Source organism: Coccidioides immitis (genome assembly GCF_000149335.2).
Source record: "Coccidioides immitis RS genomic scaffold supercont3.2, whole genome shotgun sequence".
NCBI classification, from domain to species: Eukaryota; Fungi; Ascomycota; class Eurotiomycetes; order Onygenales; family Onygenaceae; genus Coccidioides; species Coccidioides immitis.
In genome coordinates, this window is record NW_004504309.1 from 760,199 (window position 1) to 777,897 (window position 17,699).

The following is a 17,699-nucleotide window of genomic DNA, read 5'->3' on the forward strand; positions in this document are numbered from 1 at the left end:
TGTACTCAAGCTCTGGGACTGCTTGACACAGAAACCAGGACTGAGAGATGTCAATTCGGACGACTTCGCCCGACGGAAGGTCCGACCAAGGAAGCCAAAGGCTGTCCATGTTGAGACTTTGCCAGGAATTCTGGATGCGGTCCAGTTGACATCTAGTATGCCGCCCAGGGAACCCGATTCACGTCCGGCTCAGGCAGTGCAAGCTCCGCGGGAGCCAGAGAATGACGATTCAGACAAGGAGAATCGGAATCCTTTGCAGGACATCACGGAGGATTATTTTGAGACTGCGACAAATCGGCCTGCCTGTTCAAAGAGACCCGCGCCAGCCGCAACTGGTCGCATGCCCCGAAAGAGACGCAGATTCTAGTTGAATACATGAAAAGGTGCCTTCTCGGGTCAAAATTGGCTGTTAGTTTGTGCTTCAAAATAGATTTCGGGGTTTGATATCTAGACTTCAATGCAATGCTCTGTTATATCAATGCTTGCAAGAGCCGAATTTCGCTATATTCAATATATATCTCTTTATCGTTCACCGTAATCGGCCGTAGGAGCTCTAAGCAAAATGAGTTAGCACTTAGTAATGTATAAATAGACACGTCCCGATTAGGAAATCCAAAACAATCAAGCGGACACGCTAGATATAATAATCTCTTCCCACACAAAATCTCTCTCTTCTTCTCTTCTTTTCTTTCTTTCCTCCTCTTGAGCTCATTATATTTCTCGTCGCCCCTCTCCCCCTATTCCAATATCGAGGTAAGTGGTGGATTTCAGAATGAAATAAGGAACTGCAGCAAACTGAAGGACAATATATGCAGAAATAGCAAAAAATGGCTCCGCAAACGCGTAAATTGGCAGCAGCTCAGGACGAGCACTCCCCGATGTCCACAAAGAAGAAGCCAGGGCGAAAGCCCTCGGCTGTCAAAGAAGAGCCCGCTATGATGGGCGATACACTCTGTGGCCGCTGTTTGACGTTTGTGTATACGGCGCACATCGAAAAGCCTTGTTCCCGCAAGCAAGGAACCGCGAAGGCCTGCACCAATTGTGCAGGAGATAAAAAAGCCTGTGCTCCTGTCCCTTCAGAGCTGCAGAAGGAAGTGGCAGCATTGCTGTCTGACCATGACGATTTCCTCAGGCTTAAGAACGCGACGCTCCGAGAGGAATTGAAAGCCAGTATGGCGGAACAGGCCGCTGGTCTCAGTGAATTGCTTGCCAAAATGGCACCCCCGTCGGTCCGAACTGACGAATCCCCCCCTCCCCCCCCCTTCAACGCTGAAGTTGGTGCTGCCACTTTGGCAGCGTTGGAAAAGCTCGTGTCCATCCAAGCCGAACAAAAAGAGCTTGCGGAGCATACATTCCGCTCTGTCAAGGTAGGTTGAACTGATTGGATATCATACATTCAACTCATGCTAATGTAGTTATATATATAGAATATTGAAAGGACCTTGGCCGACATCCGCCAGGACTTAAAGTCCAATTGTTTACCTTCTGCGGTCAGTATACTTGATGCAATGTCGGGATGAATTGAACTGACTTTGATATTTGATGACAGAAAAAGCGAAAGGCAGAAGAAACCGTCTATGAATCAGCAGCCAAGATAGGCCGATTTGCTGCTGCCCTGCCCTCTGCTGCGTCCGCTCCTCCCCCCCCCCTCCCCCACTCCGATCACGCCTTCTCCCTTCGTTCAGTCGCAGCCGAATATCTCTGCGTCGGGCCTGTCTCCAACTGGAGGCAGTGGAGCCGATTTGCTCGAAAGTACGATCAAGCGGCCCGAATGGGCTCGCCCTGACGATTCTTCTGCGCTGGTTTTACGCCCTGTCCCCGAACCAGAGACTCCAACCGGGGAGGCTCAAATTTAAAAAAAAAAAAAAAAAAAAAATTCATTACGATTCGGGTTGTGCGGGTGGTTTGTAATACTTAGTTAGTTCCTAGTAATTGAAAAGCTTCCGAATCGGGTTCAAAACCCTCAAGTTTAAAAATATATACGTTCCGAATTCTATACGTTTCGGACCCTTTATACGTGCATTGTAAATATATGGTTGATCTACGGTTTCAAGCTTGCGACCCGTGGTTCAACGGGTCGCGTCGGATAAACGTTTTCCGACGGTTGCCCGAAAAGCTCATTTTTCCGGTATGGGATGAGGTTGGAGTCACGTGATTAGACCGTTGCCGAGAACGCGCAGCTCACGAAAGAACATCCGCCCTTCAACAAAGAATTGTCTACAAAATATACAGAGAAAGATGTTAATATTACTTAAATTGGGTTCTGATGCTTATTCTCGAGCCAGGGACATCAATCTTTGTTCCGGACACTTCGAGAGCCCGCTCGTCAGCTCCCGTCAGGCTATCCTGCTCGAAGGTAGTAAAAGTTATACCGTTCTCAGAGAGCGCCCCAAAATGGTTTGGGACTACAATAAGATGCTTATCGGATACCTGGGTCGAAGATCGCAAGTCATTTTCGAGACTTGCCACAGGGACGGAAGCAGTCTCGACAGAAGGAATCACCCCGAAGATAAAGCGTTCCGCCACTTCCGCGGGTTGAGAGCCCTGCGAAGAATTCGTATGACCTAGTGGACTGTGGATGGGCACTGCCGTGTCTAACGGTGCAACAAAAAACTGTACGGTATCTCCTGGCTTTGCAGCCTCGGAGAGTGGCGTTACGAGTTTTCCATTATTGAATTCCATAAGGTTAGGGAACGAATCGAAGGCTGTCTGCTCGATATCGGGCTCAATAGTGTTCCTTTCGAATAGTTCATTAATAGGACGACGGTGGCCAGAGCTGTGCTCTTCCTGGTAACTGTATTCAGGATCTAGAGAAAGCAGACCCTGCTTTTTACCCCACCCTCCCCCTCCGCTCATGAGACGGTGAAGGCGAGCACTCTTTTTGATTGCATTAGATACGTCGTCTGTTCCACTGGCTTCAGGGCTAGCCTCTGAGGAGCAATGTAATTCTTCGGGTTTGACGAGAGCCCAAACTGCGAGCCTGCGATTTTGCAACTGATGCTTATCGATATATGCTGGGAGGGCTTTCTCTAGTTCCGCCGATGCTGGCGCGGATTTTGTGGAACCATTTCCAGTTGAAATCTGACTCAGAACATTTCCCATGCTTGTAATGACTTTCCTAGGCTGCGTAACTGGATGCAAAGGTATAAACGGCGTGACAGACGAATTGGCATTAGATTCGATTCGACAAATCACAAGATCCTTCGTTTCCTTTGGTTTCAATTTCCCAATTTCCTCATCAAACCGCCAACGTGATGCCAGCATTGTTCGCGGTGTGCCGGTGACAAAAATCGTGTTTGCGATGCGGACCCCAACTTCAGTGGACACTTTTTCACCTCCATCTTGCTCATAAGTCATGGCATACGTAATTGTGGGCTCGATTTCAGGCATTGAGACATCCCGCCTTCGCATGGGCCGGACTATGTCTCCGGATAAGGACTCTTGGTCTGCTATCAAAAGCGAGATTCCTTCGCACCCTTCTTTTTCGAAGGCTGGGGAGTCTTCAGGCGAAGCCGACCTTGCCGAAGAGACCAGTCCTGCTGGTATTGGCAGCTTATCCACAACAGCCGATATAGAATATATATCTTTAATCTCTTCGTCCGTTCGCAGCGCATCTTGGAAAATATGGCCCACTATGGATGGGAGCAAAGTGCTGCCAGCGTGAGCCCAGGCGGCAAACGCAGGGGTAGCGAGAAGTATAGGGACATTCTGGAAGGACCTCGATGTTCGCGGGAGAACGGGCAAGTTGGATATAAGGGCTGCAGGGTCCTAGATATATTCAAGTTATCAATAAGGATTATAGCTCTCTTGAGCTCGCGGCATCCGCGTGCATAAAGCAGAGGTCATAACATACCACAAGGGATGTTTCGGGGGTCAGCAATGTAATGGCAGATATCTGCTCCGTTCCTGGCCGTACGGCTGCATCCCTATGTAAGAGTCGATGGGAGCTAAATTTCCTCGAGCTCCAAGGCTCACCGCGAGCCCGCCAAGCAAGTCGCAGACAGCCATTGCGAGCTGCAACAATGACGCAGGTCGAGCACCTACTGAACATCCTTCCCACTGAGATCGGGAACCATTGCTGAAAACCTAACATGTACTTCAGGCACTCGCTACCTCACCTATGGAGATAGATTGCGCAATTCGCTCCTCGGGAAGTAACAGTCCGCTGCCAAGCTTCCCGCTGGCACAAGCTCCCAACCCGTGCACACCTCTCTCCTATCCTCCAAACCTGAGCCGAAGAGACATTCATCAATCAACTACAGGACTCCGTAGAGCAAATCAACTCGATATTAGGGCACTCTGCCTCTAATTTTTTTTTTTTTTCCTTTCCTTCCTTTTTTAATCAAAAGGACATTTACGTTGTGCTTTCCACAATACAGTCTGGATCGGCGGACAAATTTATTGGTAAGAGAAAAGAAAAAGAAAGATAAAGACAATGCCATTCCAAGCCTTTTGTATACCCGTACATAAACGCCTTGCAAATCATCAATCACTCAGCCAAACGCCAATATAAAAGACAATGTTTCCTTCAGCAAGGAGCTTCGAATTGACGAGCTCTTGTGCCATGGACGTTGTCGCAAAACTTCGAATCATCGGGTTCATAAAAACAACTCAGAATTGTACATGAATTTGACCCGTATATCAGCCGCAAAATATCACATCTTTAACTTTATACTTTCACCCTGCTGTTCTCCTTCTGGACGAGCTTTGTTAATTCTCCATAGACTTTGGAGTACTCCTCCTGCTTTTCGGCATCGTCTTTAGATTCGTCCTTCTTCTTCTTCCCGCCGGGGCGTGGAAGAACCATAACAACACTTGTTGGTCTTTTAGTCGACCCAGCACTGCCGAGTTCGGCTCGAGATGTAACATAAACATAGGGGATTCCGTGATCCTCACACAGGACGGGAATATGAGATATTACATCCATTGGGGAAATATCGGCTGCAAGAACGACGATACCAATCGGCGACGTGACCGCAACATTTGCAGCAGGGACAGGCGATTTTCGAACAGCTTTGACGACTTCCTTAACGCCTCGTTTTAGGGACTTATTCACAGCGGCTAATTTTAAAAAACTCAGTTAGCAAAATTACACGAGAACAAAGCTAGAAACGGCGCTGGCCAATACCCTTTCTGACGCTCTTCAACACTTTCTTCGCAACTTTATCATCTGCCAATGGGTTCGCAAACGGCACAAGCGAGCCAACAGGGCGCGTTTGGCGCTCCTCTACCTCCTCCGCGTCCGGAAGAGTATCAAGCTGTTCCACAACTCTCTCAGTCAAATCTTTCTCAATAGCTTCGGCGATAACAGTGGCCTTCTTCTTGTCCTTGTCCTTTTTCGACTTCTTATGAACGCCATCGACCTCGGAACGTTTCTTTTCCTTCTTCTCCTTCTTCCTCTCCTTGTCGCTTCGATCCTTGGCCATTATGACGGATAATTAGGAGAGTCCGGGATGGGGATTAAAATGGTTCTAGGGAATCAACAACCTCAAGAATGGAAAATTTAGTTTGTTCGCAACCAAATCGCTTGCTAATAATTGTTCGAGTTCTCGATAATTTTTTGGAGCTTTGGTGATTGAACTGAAAATTCGGGAACTTAACCTTTTTTGTCTTAGGCCGGCCCAAGCCAACCCTGGATTAAAATGGTTGAAGTAGATAAAAACCGCAGAGGAGATGTACTCCGGTTCCGGCCGAGTGGTGTAGTTGGTTATCACGTTTCGTTAACACCGAAAAGGTCCTGAGTTCGAGTCTCAGCTTGGTCAGTTATCTTTTTGCCCGCTTTTCAGTGGGCTATTATTTTTGCTTTACTACGAAGGTCTACAAAGTGTACTAGACAGGCAGAATCGCAATCATATAATCTTTTGAAGTGTGGTCCGGGATCTCGCCCGGCCAGAACCAGAATGGAAGGGAAAAGACGGTTTCCGCGAGGTGCGTGTCATCAGCTCCGAGTGCACAATGGATGCTCTATGTTTGAAACCACTGTGCAAAAAGGCGACAATGGGAGGACAGCGAAAAACACCCCGTGTTGCTCCAAATTGAAAATCAAGACAGAAATAGATGGAGTATGATTGCTTTCTATTACTGTACAACGCAATCAAAAAGAATCTCCCCTTCACACTTTTCCTTTCTAAATAAAGTCTTATCTCATACGAACGTCCATTTACTCCTCAGAAACACCCTCGGCAAGGCGACCAGGCTTGGAGTTCAAGTATTCGTTTCTGGCATATACCGTCAGTGATATCCAGAACACGAGGCGATTTAAGTTTATAGGGCAATTCGCATACCTCTCAACAGCCCAGTTCATAGCAGCGTAGGCGAGAACGAATGGAGGAACGACATAGAGGAATTGGGCCTTGCATCGTCGCCATGTGTTGAAGATTGCGTTGTGCAGGGCGCCGGCGAGAGGGCGCTGGCGGTTGGCGGCGAGGGAATATGTGATAATTCCTCTCTGGGGGTGAGGGGTTCCTACAAGTTAAAGGACAAAGGTATGAGCCAAACTCGCGAGATCCTACTGCCCGAATTGTAGCGACATCGGTTCATCGGCGCTTGCTCCCGGAGAGGAACTGCAAGGTCGTGTATCTGGCGTGCGACGTACCGAAATTACCCCATCCTCCCATATACCTATCAGACATTAGAAACTGGGCATCATAGGCTGAAAGATTTGTAGTCTCCCCCTTCCCATCCTACATGCGTTTCCACAGGAACTTAGGGTTCAATAGGGAACAAAAATCACACAGGGTCACTCACACGCCGTTCTTTGGATCCGCGGAGGCACCACCCATGGCTACTATAGACGAGGAAACAGAGTGGAGGGACTATATTCAAGAAACGGGATCTTGGTTGCCAGAAGAGCAATCGGCGTCTCAAATGTGCTTGAGTCGCAAAAGAAATGGATGGCATGGGATTGGTCTGCTCGTGGTTGTTCGCTGACAACTCCAACAACATCCGACGCTAAACTAGATTGGGTTAAGGCCAAATTTGGCCCAGCCCGTTGTCCTCCAAAACCTCTAGTATCAAATCGCCAGCTTTTAGAGAAGCATTCAAAAGCCGAACAAGGCCACTTCGCTCACAGATACCCACAAACGCTATTCACAATGGCCACTCCACTAACCTTTGTCTACAAATATGCGATCCCGATTGCCTTCGGCGCGTCGTTCGTTCAGGCATCCATGTATGATGTCAAGGGCGGTACGAGAGCAGTCATCTTCGACAGATTAAGCGGTGTCCAAGATAAAGTCGTCAACGAGGGAACGCACTTCCTTGTCCCATGGCTGCAAAAGAGCATTATCTACGATGTGAGAACGAAGCCTCGAAATATCTCGACAACCACCGGAAGTAAGGATCTGCAAATGGTGAGCTTGACGCTCCGAGTGCTGCATCGTCCGGAGGTGCAGAAGCTGCCAAAGATCTACCAGGTATGAAAACAGATCCAGGGATCTTGATGTACCCATTTTCAATATATTTTCCTATACGAATTCGAGTTGACACTGGTGGTAGTCCCTCGGTCAAGACTACGACGAAAGAGTCCTCCCATCCATCGGCAACGAAGTCCTCAAATCTATTGTTGCCCAATTCGACGCTGCAGAACTCATCACTCAACGAGAAGCCGTTTCGAACCGGATACGTACCGATCTCATGCGCCGTGCACAAGAGTTCAACATCGCTCTCGAGGACGTCTCCATTACCCATATGACCTTTGGAAAGGAATTCACACGAGCCGTCGAACAGAAGCAAATTGCTCAGCAAGATGCTGAGAGAGCGCGTTTTATCGTCGAGAAGGCTGAGCAGGAGCGTCAGGCTAATGTTATCCGGGCTGAGGGTGAAGCTGAGAGTGCCGATATTATCAGCAAAGCTGTTGCCAAAGCGGGAGACGGTTTGATCCAGATCCGAAGAATTGAAGCTAGCCGAGAGATTGCACAGACGCTGGCTACCAACCCCAATGTGACATATATCCCTGGTAATGACGGCGGAAAGGAAGGAGGCAAGAACACCAGTCTCTTGCTTGGATTGAGATCTTAGGGCTATCTTGGCGGGAATTTTCAAAGCGTGTATCAAAATGGTTTATTACTTTTTTTTCATATTGTGTCTAAAATGTATTTATCCTTCTCCACTTTATGTCGAGGTGTAGGCAAATCTGGACTCTAAGGGTTACCAGGTACCATGTTAAGGTTAAGCATAATGGAATACCCGAAGCATGTAAAGAGCTTTCCATTTTTGTCGGCGTTATTCTGGTGCCTTGAGATGTCTATGCTTGTCCATATCTTGCTGGAGACTTACATTTACAATGTCTATTTAATCTTAAACTTCCAACATCTACTGCCAGGTGTGGAGTGCATTCCGAATCTGCACTCCATCAAACAGCTATATACTTGTTTATTTAGCAGGCATCTAGGATTGCTTGCACACTTTAAGGCTGAGAAACATGATATAATGTGACCTCCCAGAGGCACGTGCGACAACATGTTTAAGGCAATCTACCGGAGAACCAAGTTTCACATAGCAATCGGCAACCGCCATTTATTTGGGCTCTTGTGCATCCCTAGACTCGAATATTAAAAGTTTTAAAGCCCTAGAACATAAACATCAGTCCTTCGGTTCTTCTCCTTTTCCACCACCCAGGTTAGCAACAGACTCAAAGCATCAGAAAGATGGACGGTTTTGATTGGGATAAGGTAAGGCAGCGGCGATCTGCTGGCCTAACAAACGCTACGCAAGGTCATCAAAGCGAGGCCCATAAAGACAGGGAGGACGAGCAGGGAACCCTAGGTCCGCAAAGAAACCCACGAGAAAAGGGTGTCTGGGGACGGTCCAAACTTCCCAGGAGTACCCCGTCGCACAACCAGAGTGACTCTCAGAATCCCAAAACGACTAAACATGACAAGAAGAATTCACAGGCATCCATGCCTCAGTTTTACCCTAACAGGGCAGAGAATCGATACAGACAACCCATCAAGCAAGAGAGGGAAAGCACTGTTATCAGACTCACGGATTTTGTCTCATTGCAAGACGAAGACACAGCGTCCGCAAAAATAACTGACTGTGAATATGTAGGGTCATATAACTGGCTTGATGCACAGGAGCCAACAATATTGACACCAGGTACGATGAACCCCTTGAAGCAACAGCAAATATCACCCTGATCAATTTAATAGGGGCACCGCCGATTTGGACTCCAATACGCGGACATCACCAACTCAAGCGAGACAAGGGCCAGTATTTTCGGGATCAAAACTCCGCACGCTGGCCCAAACATCCTCTCGAACCGGCGATTCGTGCAGTGTTTGACCTCAACCCTAGGTTTAATCCCGAAGACATAGATATCGTTACTTGTGCTGGAACCATTGGGAACATCTATAAATTCGCCTCTTCGCTCGCATGGACGTTCAAATTCGACATGCAAAAGGTGGGAAACACCATCTTCATGGTCAGAAAGGAACGCAAGCCAGACGAAATTTTCGAGAATCTGTTAGGCTACGGCCATACCTTCCCTGAGGTCAACACAAGCTGGGACCGATCGGTTAAAGGATCCGTTTCCCACCAGCGAATTATTCGATACAAATTTAGCGGCCTCAATCTGCTAGTCCGGTACGAGGCAGACGGCTACTTCCCTGACAAGGTCCATAAGCAAGATGAACCTTTCGAAGTTATTGGACGCGACGCAAAAGCAGCCGATATCGACACTCTTATCGGAGGTATAGAAAACCACGACGTAGCAGAGAAGAAAGTGGCTGAGAGCGGCACTCTTCACATTCGTCAGGCCGGGTTTATTGTACCACAAGATTCTTTGTTTGATATCAAGACCCGTAACCAAGGCAATGAGATCGATTTGCCCGTCCAACATCCTCGCCTATGGGTGCGTCAAATGAAAAACTTCATCATAGCCTACCATAAAAATGGATTGTTTGGCACAAAGACCCAAATTCACGATATTTCCACCGACATAGAAACATGGGAGCAGGATAACAGTGTAACGACATCCCTTGTGGGAGCGGTCCTGAAAAGATTGATCGCAGAAGCCACCAAATCGGAATCTGGCAAGCTCGAGATATCGCGAAATCGGAATGGTCCCCTTATCGTTCAGGCTCAGGACGGCGGCCCAAGAGAAGTTCTTCCTGCAGATCTCAAGGACAGATGGGGAGGAAACGGTCGAGATGGTGAGGAAGAAGAGGTGCTCTGTAGTGACGAGGAGTGGGACCTTGTTGCACCAGAAGGACGAGATCTTTTGTTAGATCATTAGAAGGCTGCAATTCTCACTTTAGCTCTTCTTTGTCTTAGCTCTTTCGATGTAACCCAAAGGCGCTGTTAGAGGAGATAACGACGCAATGAAGAGGTGAAGTCAGGATATCAGCGACTTCTTAGCACACGTACTCTTTTTTCTTTTTTTTTTTTTTTTTGGGCGGGAGAGGAGAGGCTGAATTTGGCCGCGAAGGGGACGACACGGAGAGAATTAGTAAACGAATCCATGGACTTCTAGTAAAGCTGTATCCCCATCATTCGATTTCTTTCCTCGGGCCCCTTTTGAATGTGAGTGTTGTTTTGTAACCGGTGACCATTGCCTATGAACGGGCCGAATGACCCATTTCCTCCTGACTAGCTTAGGGACCACGGTTGAAAAAAATTCGACGGAGGAGATCGTCGAGAGAGAAGCTTCCCGACCAATATGATCAGAGGCGCTTGACTAAGAAGACGGAACCTGAAGTATCGGAATCCGGTCTATAATGCCACCGATGTACAGTACATACTTCTAAGGCAAATAAGCCAATGGTCTCCCGCACCTAGTTCCTCTATATCCTGCGATAAACATGGATCTGATATCTCATATCCTCCAGCCTAATGCCCTCACCAACGTGATACATCAGAGCATCCCTATCCCGACGAAACCACCGTGACTCATCAGACAACACACACTCCCATTTCTCCTGGGCGACGGAGAGCAACGTGTGCGCGAGGAGGAAGCGCATGGGGTATTTCCTCTGAGACGACGGACTTGTTTCGTCAGGATCCGGTGCTTCTTGAGGCGAGCTGGCTTTCGAGCCTAGGGAGACAGTCGAGTAGCTCCCAGGGCTGTCGACGATGAGGAGTATGGATCCGGGTTTAAGCACGTCTGTCAGGCGAAGAAGGAAGGAGACTGTTTTGGGTATCGATGTGGAGAACAGCTCGTTGAGGGTGAACATAAGAGTCACGAGAGTGGTCCCCAATGCTGTCTCAGGTCTTGAAGCAGCAGGGTACAGGAGATTCCTGATATCGTCCTCAGAAAGACTCAAAACATCCTGCTTCCTAAACCCCACGGAAGAAGGCCCACTTCCACCGTCCTCTTCTGCAGGCAGAAGAGGCGCCGGGCACAATTTGGGAGACGGCACGGACTTCGATCTCATACCAGCCTCCAGACGCTCAACAACACCAGACCAGTCCGCAATATCAACCGCCGTAACCCTCAGCCCGGCCACACCAAAACTCAAATTCTCACAATCCCCAACATCCCCCAACTCCAATCCAGAAAACCGCTCACTCAACCTACCCTCTCTCCACTCCTCCCACAATGCCCTCCAAACCCCAGCCAGGGCCATGATCTCTGCTCCCGCTCCACCACCCACACACAACACCTCCACACCGCCCGCCTCCGCAAAAAGAAGCTCCTTCAGCCCCCAAAACACTGCAGCATACCCCAACGCCCTCCCAGCACTCCATCTCAGCGCATACGCCCTCAACGCATCCCCATCCGCCTCAGTAAACGCCTTCACAAAGTCCCTGCGGTACAGATGGGCCTTGATAGCCTGGATCTGCTCCGCCAAGGACAGAGAGGGAGTCTGGGCCTCAGGGCAGCTTAGTTGCTCTGCGGGGAGCAGGGTGGTTTTAAAGACGTTTAGGATGAGTTGCTGGAGGGGAATTGGCAATGAGGTGCCGGATGAATCCGCTTTGGGGGGCGTAGGTGCCTCTTCTGCGACCCTCTTAGGTTTGGTTTTGTTTGACTTTGGTTTGCCACCGGGCTTGGTGGTGTTGCGCTTCCCCTTTCCCCTACATTGCTGCTGTGGCAGACTCATGTCCCAGATCAATTAGTATTATTTTATAAATATTCCACCGTCTTGCCGGCTTGGTCTCTTCTAGCATTCGTCTGATGGGCCGATGGCCGGTCTGGGTCGGGGACAAAAAAGCCACATACTTTTCCGTGGCCAGAAGGTTACGGATTATTTATTTTCCTGAATTGTTGGGACGGGAAGCTTTCTTGGTTCCCTTTTTAAGTAACCACTCAGGAAGGGCAGACGGAAAAGCCATCTTTGCTCAGGAACTGAAAAAGCCCATCAATCTCTCTGATCTTCTCTAACAGCTAATGCTGACTCTCACATACATACGTACTCAGACATGCATACAACGCATAAATACTCCGACCTTCGGAAAGTATTGATTCGCAACATCCTAAACCTCCACTTCGTCACACTGTACGTAGTCGCAAATGGAATCCAGGGTTGGGAAAATGAAAAAGGAGGGTACTTTCATAAGAACAAGAATGAAAGATGAAGAGAGTACAAGGATAAGAAAAAAGACGTCTCTTCAAACAAAGAACACAGAACTAGGTCTGACAGCAAACAACCGGGAAACAAAGTCGTAGAGAGGGTAGGGCGAGATATTCGTACTCATGGATATCTTGAATGAATTTGGAGCCGCGAATAGACGAGGCACGAAAGGAACATCCTCCGCTGGAAAAACACCACTAGCATGAACTGCATTGGATAAGAGGGCTTGAAACGAGTGTGACGAAGAAAACCTTCAAGCAGGAAAACGATCGAAGTCCCGGAAAAAAAAAAAAAAAAGAAAAAAAAAAAAAAAAAAAAGGAACGCGCCGAAACAAAATTTAAAACAGTGGCCCGAAGAAACTCCCTTGGCTCCGGGGGGGGGGAGGAAATTGAAAGTAAGAACAAACACTTGGAGCCATCAATGTCGAACCTTTGAAGATCATAGAATGTGTTCGCTTCCCAAGGAGAGCGAACGAAACGCGATGAACAATATTTTAAGAAATGCACCGTAACAACGCTAGCAACGAGATATAATGCGCGACTGGGGCCGCGGAAAGCGGAAGATTAAAGAGGTAGGTGATTTCATAGTGTAACCGAACAGAGACAGGGGTAGAGCCAATTTTCATCCATAAAGTTGATTTCCCCATATATACGCCCAACAAATAAGCCCACCCAAGGATATCGAAAAGATCGCCTGATTCACCGTGACTGTGTCGAAAACAAAAATATTTTTATGGCTTTGTCTCGTCTTGCTTCCCCTTCTCCTTGCTCTTCCAGAAATGCATAAGGCGACTAATTCGGTTACCCCTCTTTTTCTTCTTCTTGTCTGCATCGTCAGAGGGAGCTTTCTGTTCGTAACTAAGCTTGCTCCTTTCCGCTGATGCCACACCAACTAGTTTTGAGAGGCTGACGAGACTCGATCGCTTGGTGGTGTGGGATGAGCTGGGTCTCGGACGATGCAAGGCAGAAAAAGAAGATGAGCGATCCCCGGTACCCTTGGCATAGAATCCGGCTGACAACCGTGGAAGCGTTCCGGTCATTGTTGATGCACTGCTTGTCAATGATGGAACATCTTCAACTGAATTGTGGAAGCATTCACTTCCAGGCTCACCACTATAGACAGAGTTGAACGTTTGTCTATCGGTGATCGAAGATGGCGTCCCGAGACGAGGAGGGTCGAACGATGTTGTGGATGGATCAGGGGAGGGGCACGCCGCGTCGGTGATGGTTTTACCAGGCTGAAATTTCTGAGGAGTGCTCGAGATAGTATTGGAAGAGTCAAGGGATGTGGATAGATGTTTCTCATGATGAGCCACCGGTGGAGATGATGGATTCGATGACTGCTCTATTTCCACAGTTTTCTTTGGGGATACATCCATCTGGGAGCTACGAGGAAGGCCAGAAACATCCCAGTCCGGAGTGCAGGGTGTCCCGGCAACCGTTGTGCTTGGGCAGCTATCAACAGTCTGAGGAGTTGTAGCGTTTGAGGACAGTAGTTCATCGGCGATGTCAACGATCTGTATTCCTAGTCCAGAGGTATTTTTTGATGCCTCATATTTGATTGTAGACGCAGAATCGTGTTTAACCGACGGATCTGCAGTATCTGCAACAGATTCCTGGGGGGATTTCGACTGGGTTGGTGTATCGGCTTGTTGGGGGTTGTTGTTTTCTGCAAGGAACTCGTCCTCTTCCTTCTCGTCAAATACATCAGGGTTAAGCATTGCCGCTGTGCTATAGCGACTGAGGCCAAGTCCAGTTCGATCAAATGGTTGCATTACGGGTGCACTTTCTGCACGACGATGATACCGCATTTCCGGACCAACAAACTCCCCTCTTCTACCGCCACTATACATCCGTTTAGTCGCTGCAGAAAACCCGCTAACTGGACGTTCGGGGCCCATCTCTGGGGTATTGAATGGACCCAAAGCCGCGTCCAAATCGATAACGGGACTAAACATATCCAGATCCCTTGCTTGATCATAGAAACTTTGAGGTTTCCATGAGGTGTCTAGGCTGAGGGTATCCTCAGTCAAGGCAGCAGGCAAGGAACGGCGAGGTGCATTAGGATCTGTTGGTGTGCGGATTACAATCGTGTTGTCTTCGTCAAAATCAACTCCGTATAAGGAGCTCATTGCAGAGTTTGTTCGAGTCAGCATCGGTGGTGGCGTAGGAGCTTTTCTAGACGGGGGTCTCTTAGTTCCTCTCTTCTTGGCTTTTCTGGTAAGGATACCAGCCCATGAGCGCATTTTCTTTTGCTTCTTGTTTTGTTTCCGGCTGGATAGTGCTCGCTGAGGGGTTGATGGTATTTCTTCGGAAAGCACCGAATTGCACAACGGATGTCGAGAAGTAGGCTTGGCTTGTGGCAACTTGGGTAGGGACTCTAGAGCTTCAGTCGAAAGAGTTATGGAAGCCGAAGCAGTGCGTGGCCGCTCTGTCATGTCATCTTTTGAGCCACTGAAGGTATTGCTCAAATCGTGCTTTGCTCCCGCAGTTTTCGGTCGGTTGGTGAGGTCGCCGGGTGGAGTTATGGTTCCAGACGCAGCTGCTGTACTATCTGATCGAGGATGCTTCGGACGAACGGCAGGTGTGCTGTCTTCTGACGGAGCGATGTAAAGACGACGCCCTTCAGGCGAAGTTTCTGCGGACTCTGATTTCAAGCCTGGTGATGATTTCAGACGATCATCAGATTTACGAGGAGTAAGTGGTGGAGTATAGGTGACATTCACATTCGTATGAGAATGCGGGCTTATATTCGTAGTGTCTTCATGTCCAAAAGGGTGCTTTTTCGTATCGACGGGAGTGGACGGAGCGCTTCCATTCACTGGTTTCGGCGGGAATGCTTTCGAAATTGCTGTTAGATCCACGCTCGAGATGGCTGCTGACCTACGATGAGCATGGCCACGCCGACCTGGCCCACGGGCGCTAAGCCCTGGTCCAGGATTGGGTAGAGCAGCAGTAGACGGAGGAAGAACAGTGAAGTTTTCTCCGCCATTCTGTTCACCGTCTCGGTCTTGATATCCACCAGAGTGTTGCGGACCGGTCGTTATCGGTGCCGAAGCAGGGCCAGACTCCGGGGCCTGAGGGAAGGAGAACGCAGGGAGAGGAGGCGGTATTTTCTTGTGTGGAAAGGAGTGTCGAGGTTGCATCTCCTGTGGGGTGAAGTTGAATGGAGAACTGAGAGAAGCATCAGCTGCCGAGCTCCTTCGTCCCTCATAAGTGTTCTGCGGCCCGCCCGACTGGATCCAGTGTGGTTCCGGGGAGGCAAAAGACATGGAAGCCATAGTGATGGAAAAAGCTTGGGTATCCGGCCGGATATCCCTTTTGTGACAGAAAACTAACGAGTCTGGAATCGAGAGGCGTCGACAATACCGAAGGAAAGCGACACCGGATCCAAGGAACCCATCAAACGTATCGACCTCGACTCATTGGAGACCCAATCGTAGACAACCAGAGCAAGCGTCGACGGCGGGTGAAAGCTGCAAACGAACAGGGAATTCTTTGACTATGCTCAATCAGTAAAAAGATATCTGCTGCGGTGTGCAATGACGACAGGCGGCGCGAACGGCAAGTGGACACAAAGGGACGTCGTTAATGGTAAGGAACGGACGGCCACAAGATGGGCCAAGTTGTTGATGGAGAGTGCGATGAGAGAGTGAGTGAGAGTGAAAGAGAGGATGAGAGAAGATGGTGGTGGTGAGAGAGGGAGGGAGAGAGGGAGGGAGGGAGGGAGGGGACGAGGAGGAGGAGGAGGCGGAGGGGGCAGGGAGATGAAGGGTCTGGGGAGAGAGAGGGTGTGTGAGAGAAAAGAGCGGAAGGTGAATAATCACACTCAAAACGAGCGAGGGAAGGGGAGACTCGTGGACGGACCCAAGAGAGATTTATCACCCAGATGGGCCGTTTTGGGGGGGGAAAAAGTGAGAGAGGGAAGTGGTTGTTGGGTTTCGATACTTGGCACCACCCAATGGAGGAGGAAGGGGAGGGATTAGCCGCCGCTGATTGGTCCACACAGCTGCACACCTGCATTAGTCAGGCAGGGTACATCGAGATGTAGTCCCCAAAGCGGCTAAGCGCTCGGAGGGAAACAAACTAATTGATCGTTAGTGTGATCAAGCCTCCCCTTGTAAGGATACCGGGGCAAAACATTCAGGTACCCGAAGCCTGGGGTGGTGATTGGCCCCGTGTGGCGGACCTGGTGATCCTCTTACAACGTGTTACCGACAAACCCAGCCTCAAAGCCGGCGGTGGATCTGTCCTCCCAGGCACCTGACAGCCATGCCTGTTACTGTAGGGAGCATGGATATGAATGTATCAATTTCGACGGCGATAATCACGGGCGGTACTCCGAAGACGGTATTTTCACCAGTCGGCTTCAAAATCAGATTTCAATCTGAGCATTCTTCAGCCGATGAGCCTCCCCAGCATTTGTGTGTCTGTGTTGTATGTATGTATGTATGTATGTACGTGTGAAGGTGTGGATTGTCCTCCCGGATGTCCGCCCAGGCACCGTCGGCTCTCAACGAAGCCATCCTCGCCAAAATTGGCTCTCCCGACCTCTCAAAACAGAGGTCATGAGACCATCCTCCAATAATTGAGCTGGCCTTATTGCGCCATTGTGTGGGATTTTCCCCCGTCAAAAATGTTTCCAGGTGCCTGACCCGTCCAATCACGAATTTCCAAAAAACGCTGCTCGTATTCGCTCGGTAATGGCTGATTGCCATGATCATAATCTTACTGCGATTTAATTACGCCCGCCCCACCCAACCTCCACCGTTTCTCGGCTGTCCCGTGCGTGTATCGAAACGCCCAATGAGCTCCGTGCCCTGATGCCTCCCATGCCTGCTGAAATTACGATTGCTTGTCTCCCAACACGCGTTTCGTAATTATTCCTTTATCATCAGGTCCTCCCTCCCTCCCTCTCTCTCCCCCTTCTGCCGTTCTGGATGGAAATCTTGTTTTGGGCGGCGATGTTTCTCCTTGCAGCCAATTCCACCTCCCAAGGCTGAGACACAACACGCAGACAAACGTCTCACAGACCGTTCTGTGTGGTTCCCCAACACCTGAGACCTTGTTCCATCCAGAAGCTGTTGTGTGGCAGCCTCTCGCTGGCCATCTGGCACAGAAATCGAGAGAGGGAAATCAACTGGGGTCCGTGAAACAGAACTAATAATGGGCAAATGCGCTTCGCAT

The 17,699-nt window shown here is 49.1% G+C and overlaps 9 protein-coding genes and 1 non-coding gene across 10 annotated transcripts; 5 read left to right on the top strand and 5 right to left on the bottom strand.

Moving 5' to 3' along the window:
• Positions 1–827: 827 nt before the first annotated feature.
• CIMG_12976 (uncharacterized protein) lies at positions 828–1,786 on the top strand (the record flags this gene model as incomplete). The annotated part of the gene is made up of 3 exons (XM_004445208.1): positions 828–1,367; positions 1,428–1,490; positions 1,550–1,786. The coding sequence occupies 3 exons, from the start codon at positions 828–830 to the stop codon at positions 1,784–1,786; spliced, it is 840 nt and encodes a 279-aa protein (XP_004445265.1).
• Positions 1,787–2,227: 441 nt separating this feature from the next.
• On the bottom strand, positions 2,228–4,124 carry CIMG_05740 (V-type H+-transporting ATPase 16kDa proteolipid subunit). The gene is made up of 3 exons (XM_001241843.2): positions 3,976–4,124; positions 3,854–3,918; positions 2,228–3,768 (listed from the first exon to the last, which is right to left on the bottom strand). The coding sequence occupies exons 1-3, from the start codon at positions 4,091–4,093 to the stop codon at positions 2,248–2,250; spliced, it is 1,704 nt and encodes a 567-aa protein (XP_001241844.2). The 5' UTR covers positions 4,094–4,124; the 3' UTR covers positions 2,228–2,247.
• Positions 4,125–4,417: 293 nt separating this feature from the next.
• On the bottom strand, positions 4,418–5,528 carry CIMG_05741 (ribosome biogenesis protein Nhp2). The gene is made up of 2 exons (XM_001241844.2): positions 5,129–5,528; positions 4,418–5,061 (listed from the first exon to the last, which is right to left on the bottom strand). The coding sequence occupies exons 1-2, from the start codon at positions 5,424–5,426 to the stop codon at positions 4,670–4,672; spliced, it is 690 nt and encodes a 229-aa protein (XP_001241845.1). The 5' UTR covers positions 5,427–5,528; the 3' UTR covers positions 4,418–4,669.
• Positions 5,529–5,688: 160 nt separating this feature from the next.
• CIMG_15039 lies at positions 5,689–5,762 on the top strand. Its single transcript has one exon. It is a non-coding gene; the product is annotated as a tRNA-Val (tRNA).
• Positions 5,763–6,042: 280 nt separating this feature from the next.
• On the bottom strand, positions 6,043–6,861 carry CIMG_05742 (ubiquinol-cytochrome C reductase complex subunit UcrQ). The gene is made up of 4 exons (XM_001241845.2): positions 6,748–6,861; positions 6,596–6,621; positions 6,285–6,465; positions 6,043–6,218 (listed from the first exon to the last, which is right to left on the bottom strand). The coding sequence occupies exons 1-4, from the start codon at positions 6,780–6,782 to the stop codon at positions 6,161–6,163; spliced, it is 300 nt and encodes a 99-aa protein (XP_001241846.1). The 5' UTR covers positions 6,783–6,861; the 3' UTR covers positions 6,043–6,160.
• Positions 6,862–7,053: 192 nt separating this feature from the next.
• CIMG_05743 (prohibitin-1) lies at positions 7,054–8,310 on the top strand. The gene is made up of 2 exons (XM_001241846.2): positions 7,054–7,415; positions 7,498–8,310. Exons 1-2 carry the CDS (start codon positions 7,095–7,097, stop codon positions 8,017–8,019), a joined length of 843 nt encoding a protein of 280 aa, XP_001241847.1. The 5' UTR covers positions 7,054–7,094; the 3' UTR covers positions 8,020–8,310.
• Positions 8,311–8,648: 338 nt separating this feature from the next.
• On the top strand, positions 8,649–10,237 carry CIMG_05744 (uncharacterized protein; the record flags this gene model as incomplete). Its single annotated transcript, XM_001241847.1, has 2 exons — positions 8,649–9,099; positions 9,153–10,237. The coding sequence occupies 2 exons, from the start codon at positions 8,649–8,651 to the stop codon at positions 10,235–10,237; spliced, it is 1,536 nt and encodes a 511-aa protein (XP_001241848.1).
• A 422-nt stretch (positions 10,238–10,659) lies between these two features.
• On the bottom strand, positions 10,660–12,096 carry CIMG_05745 (25S rRNA (uracil2843-N3)-methyltransferase). Its single transcript, XM_001241848.2, has one exon. The coding sequence runs from the start codon at positions 12,039–12,041 to the stop codon at positions 10,785–10,787; it is 1,257 nt and encodes a 418-aa protein (XP_001241849.1). The 5' UTR covers positions 12,042–12,096; the 3' UTR covers positions 10,660–10,784.
• Positions 12,097–12,899: 803 nt separating this feature from the next.
• On the bottom strand, positions 12,900–16,219 carry CIMG_05746 (uncharacterized protein). Its single transcript, XM_001241849.2, has 2 exons — positions 16,076–16,219; positions 12,900–16,014 (listed from the first exon to the last, which is right to left on the bottom strand). The coding sequence occupies exon 2, from the start codon at positions 15,791–15,793 to the stop codon at positions 13,244–13,246; it is 2,550 nt and encodes an 849-aa protein (XP_001241850.1). The 5' UTR covers positions 15,794–16,014; positions 16,076–16,219; the 3' UTR covers positions 12,900–13,243.
• On the top strand, positions 16,055–16,779 carry CIMG_12977 (uncharacterized protein; the record flags this gene model as incomplete). The annotated part of the gene is made up of 4 exons (XM_004445210.1): positions 16,055–16,164; positions 16,276–16,327; positions 16,402–16,547; positions 16,614–16,779. The coding sequence occupies 4 exons, from the start codon at positions 16,055–16,057 to the stop codon at positions 16,777–16,779; spliced, it is 474 nt and encodes a 157-aa protein (XP_004445267.1).
• Between the last annotated feature and the right edge of the window lie 920 nt (positions 16,780–17,699).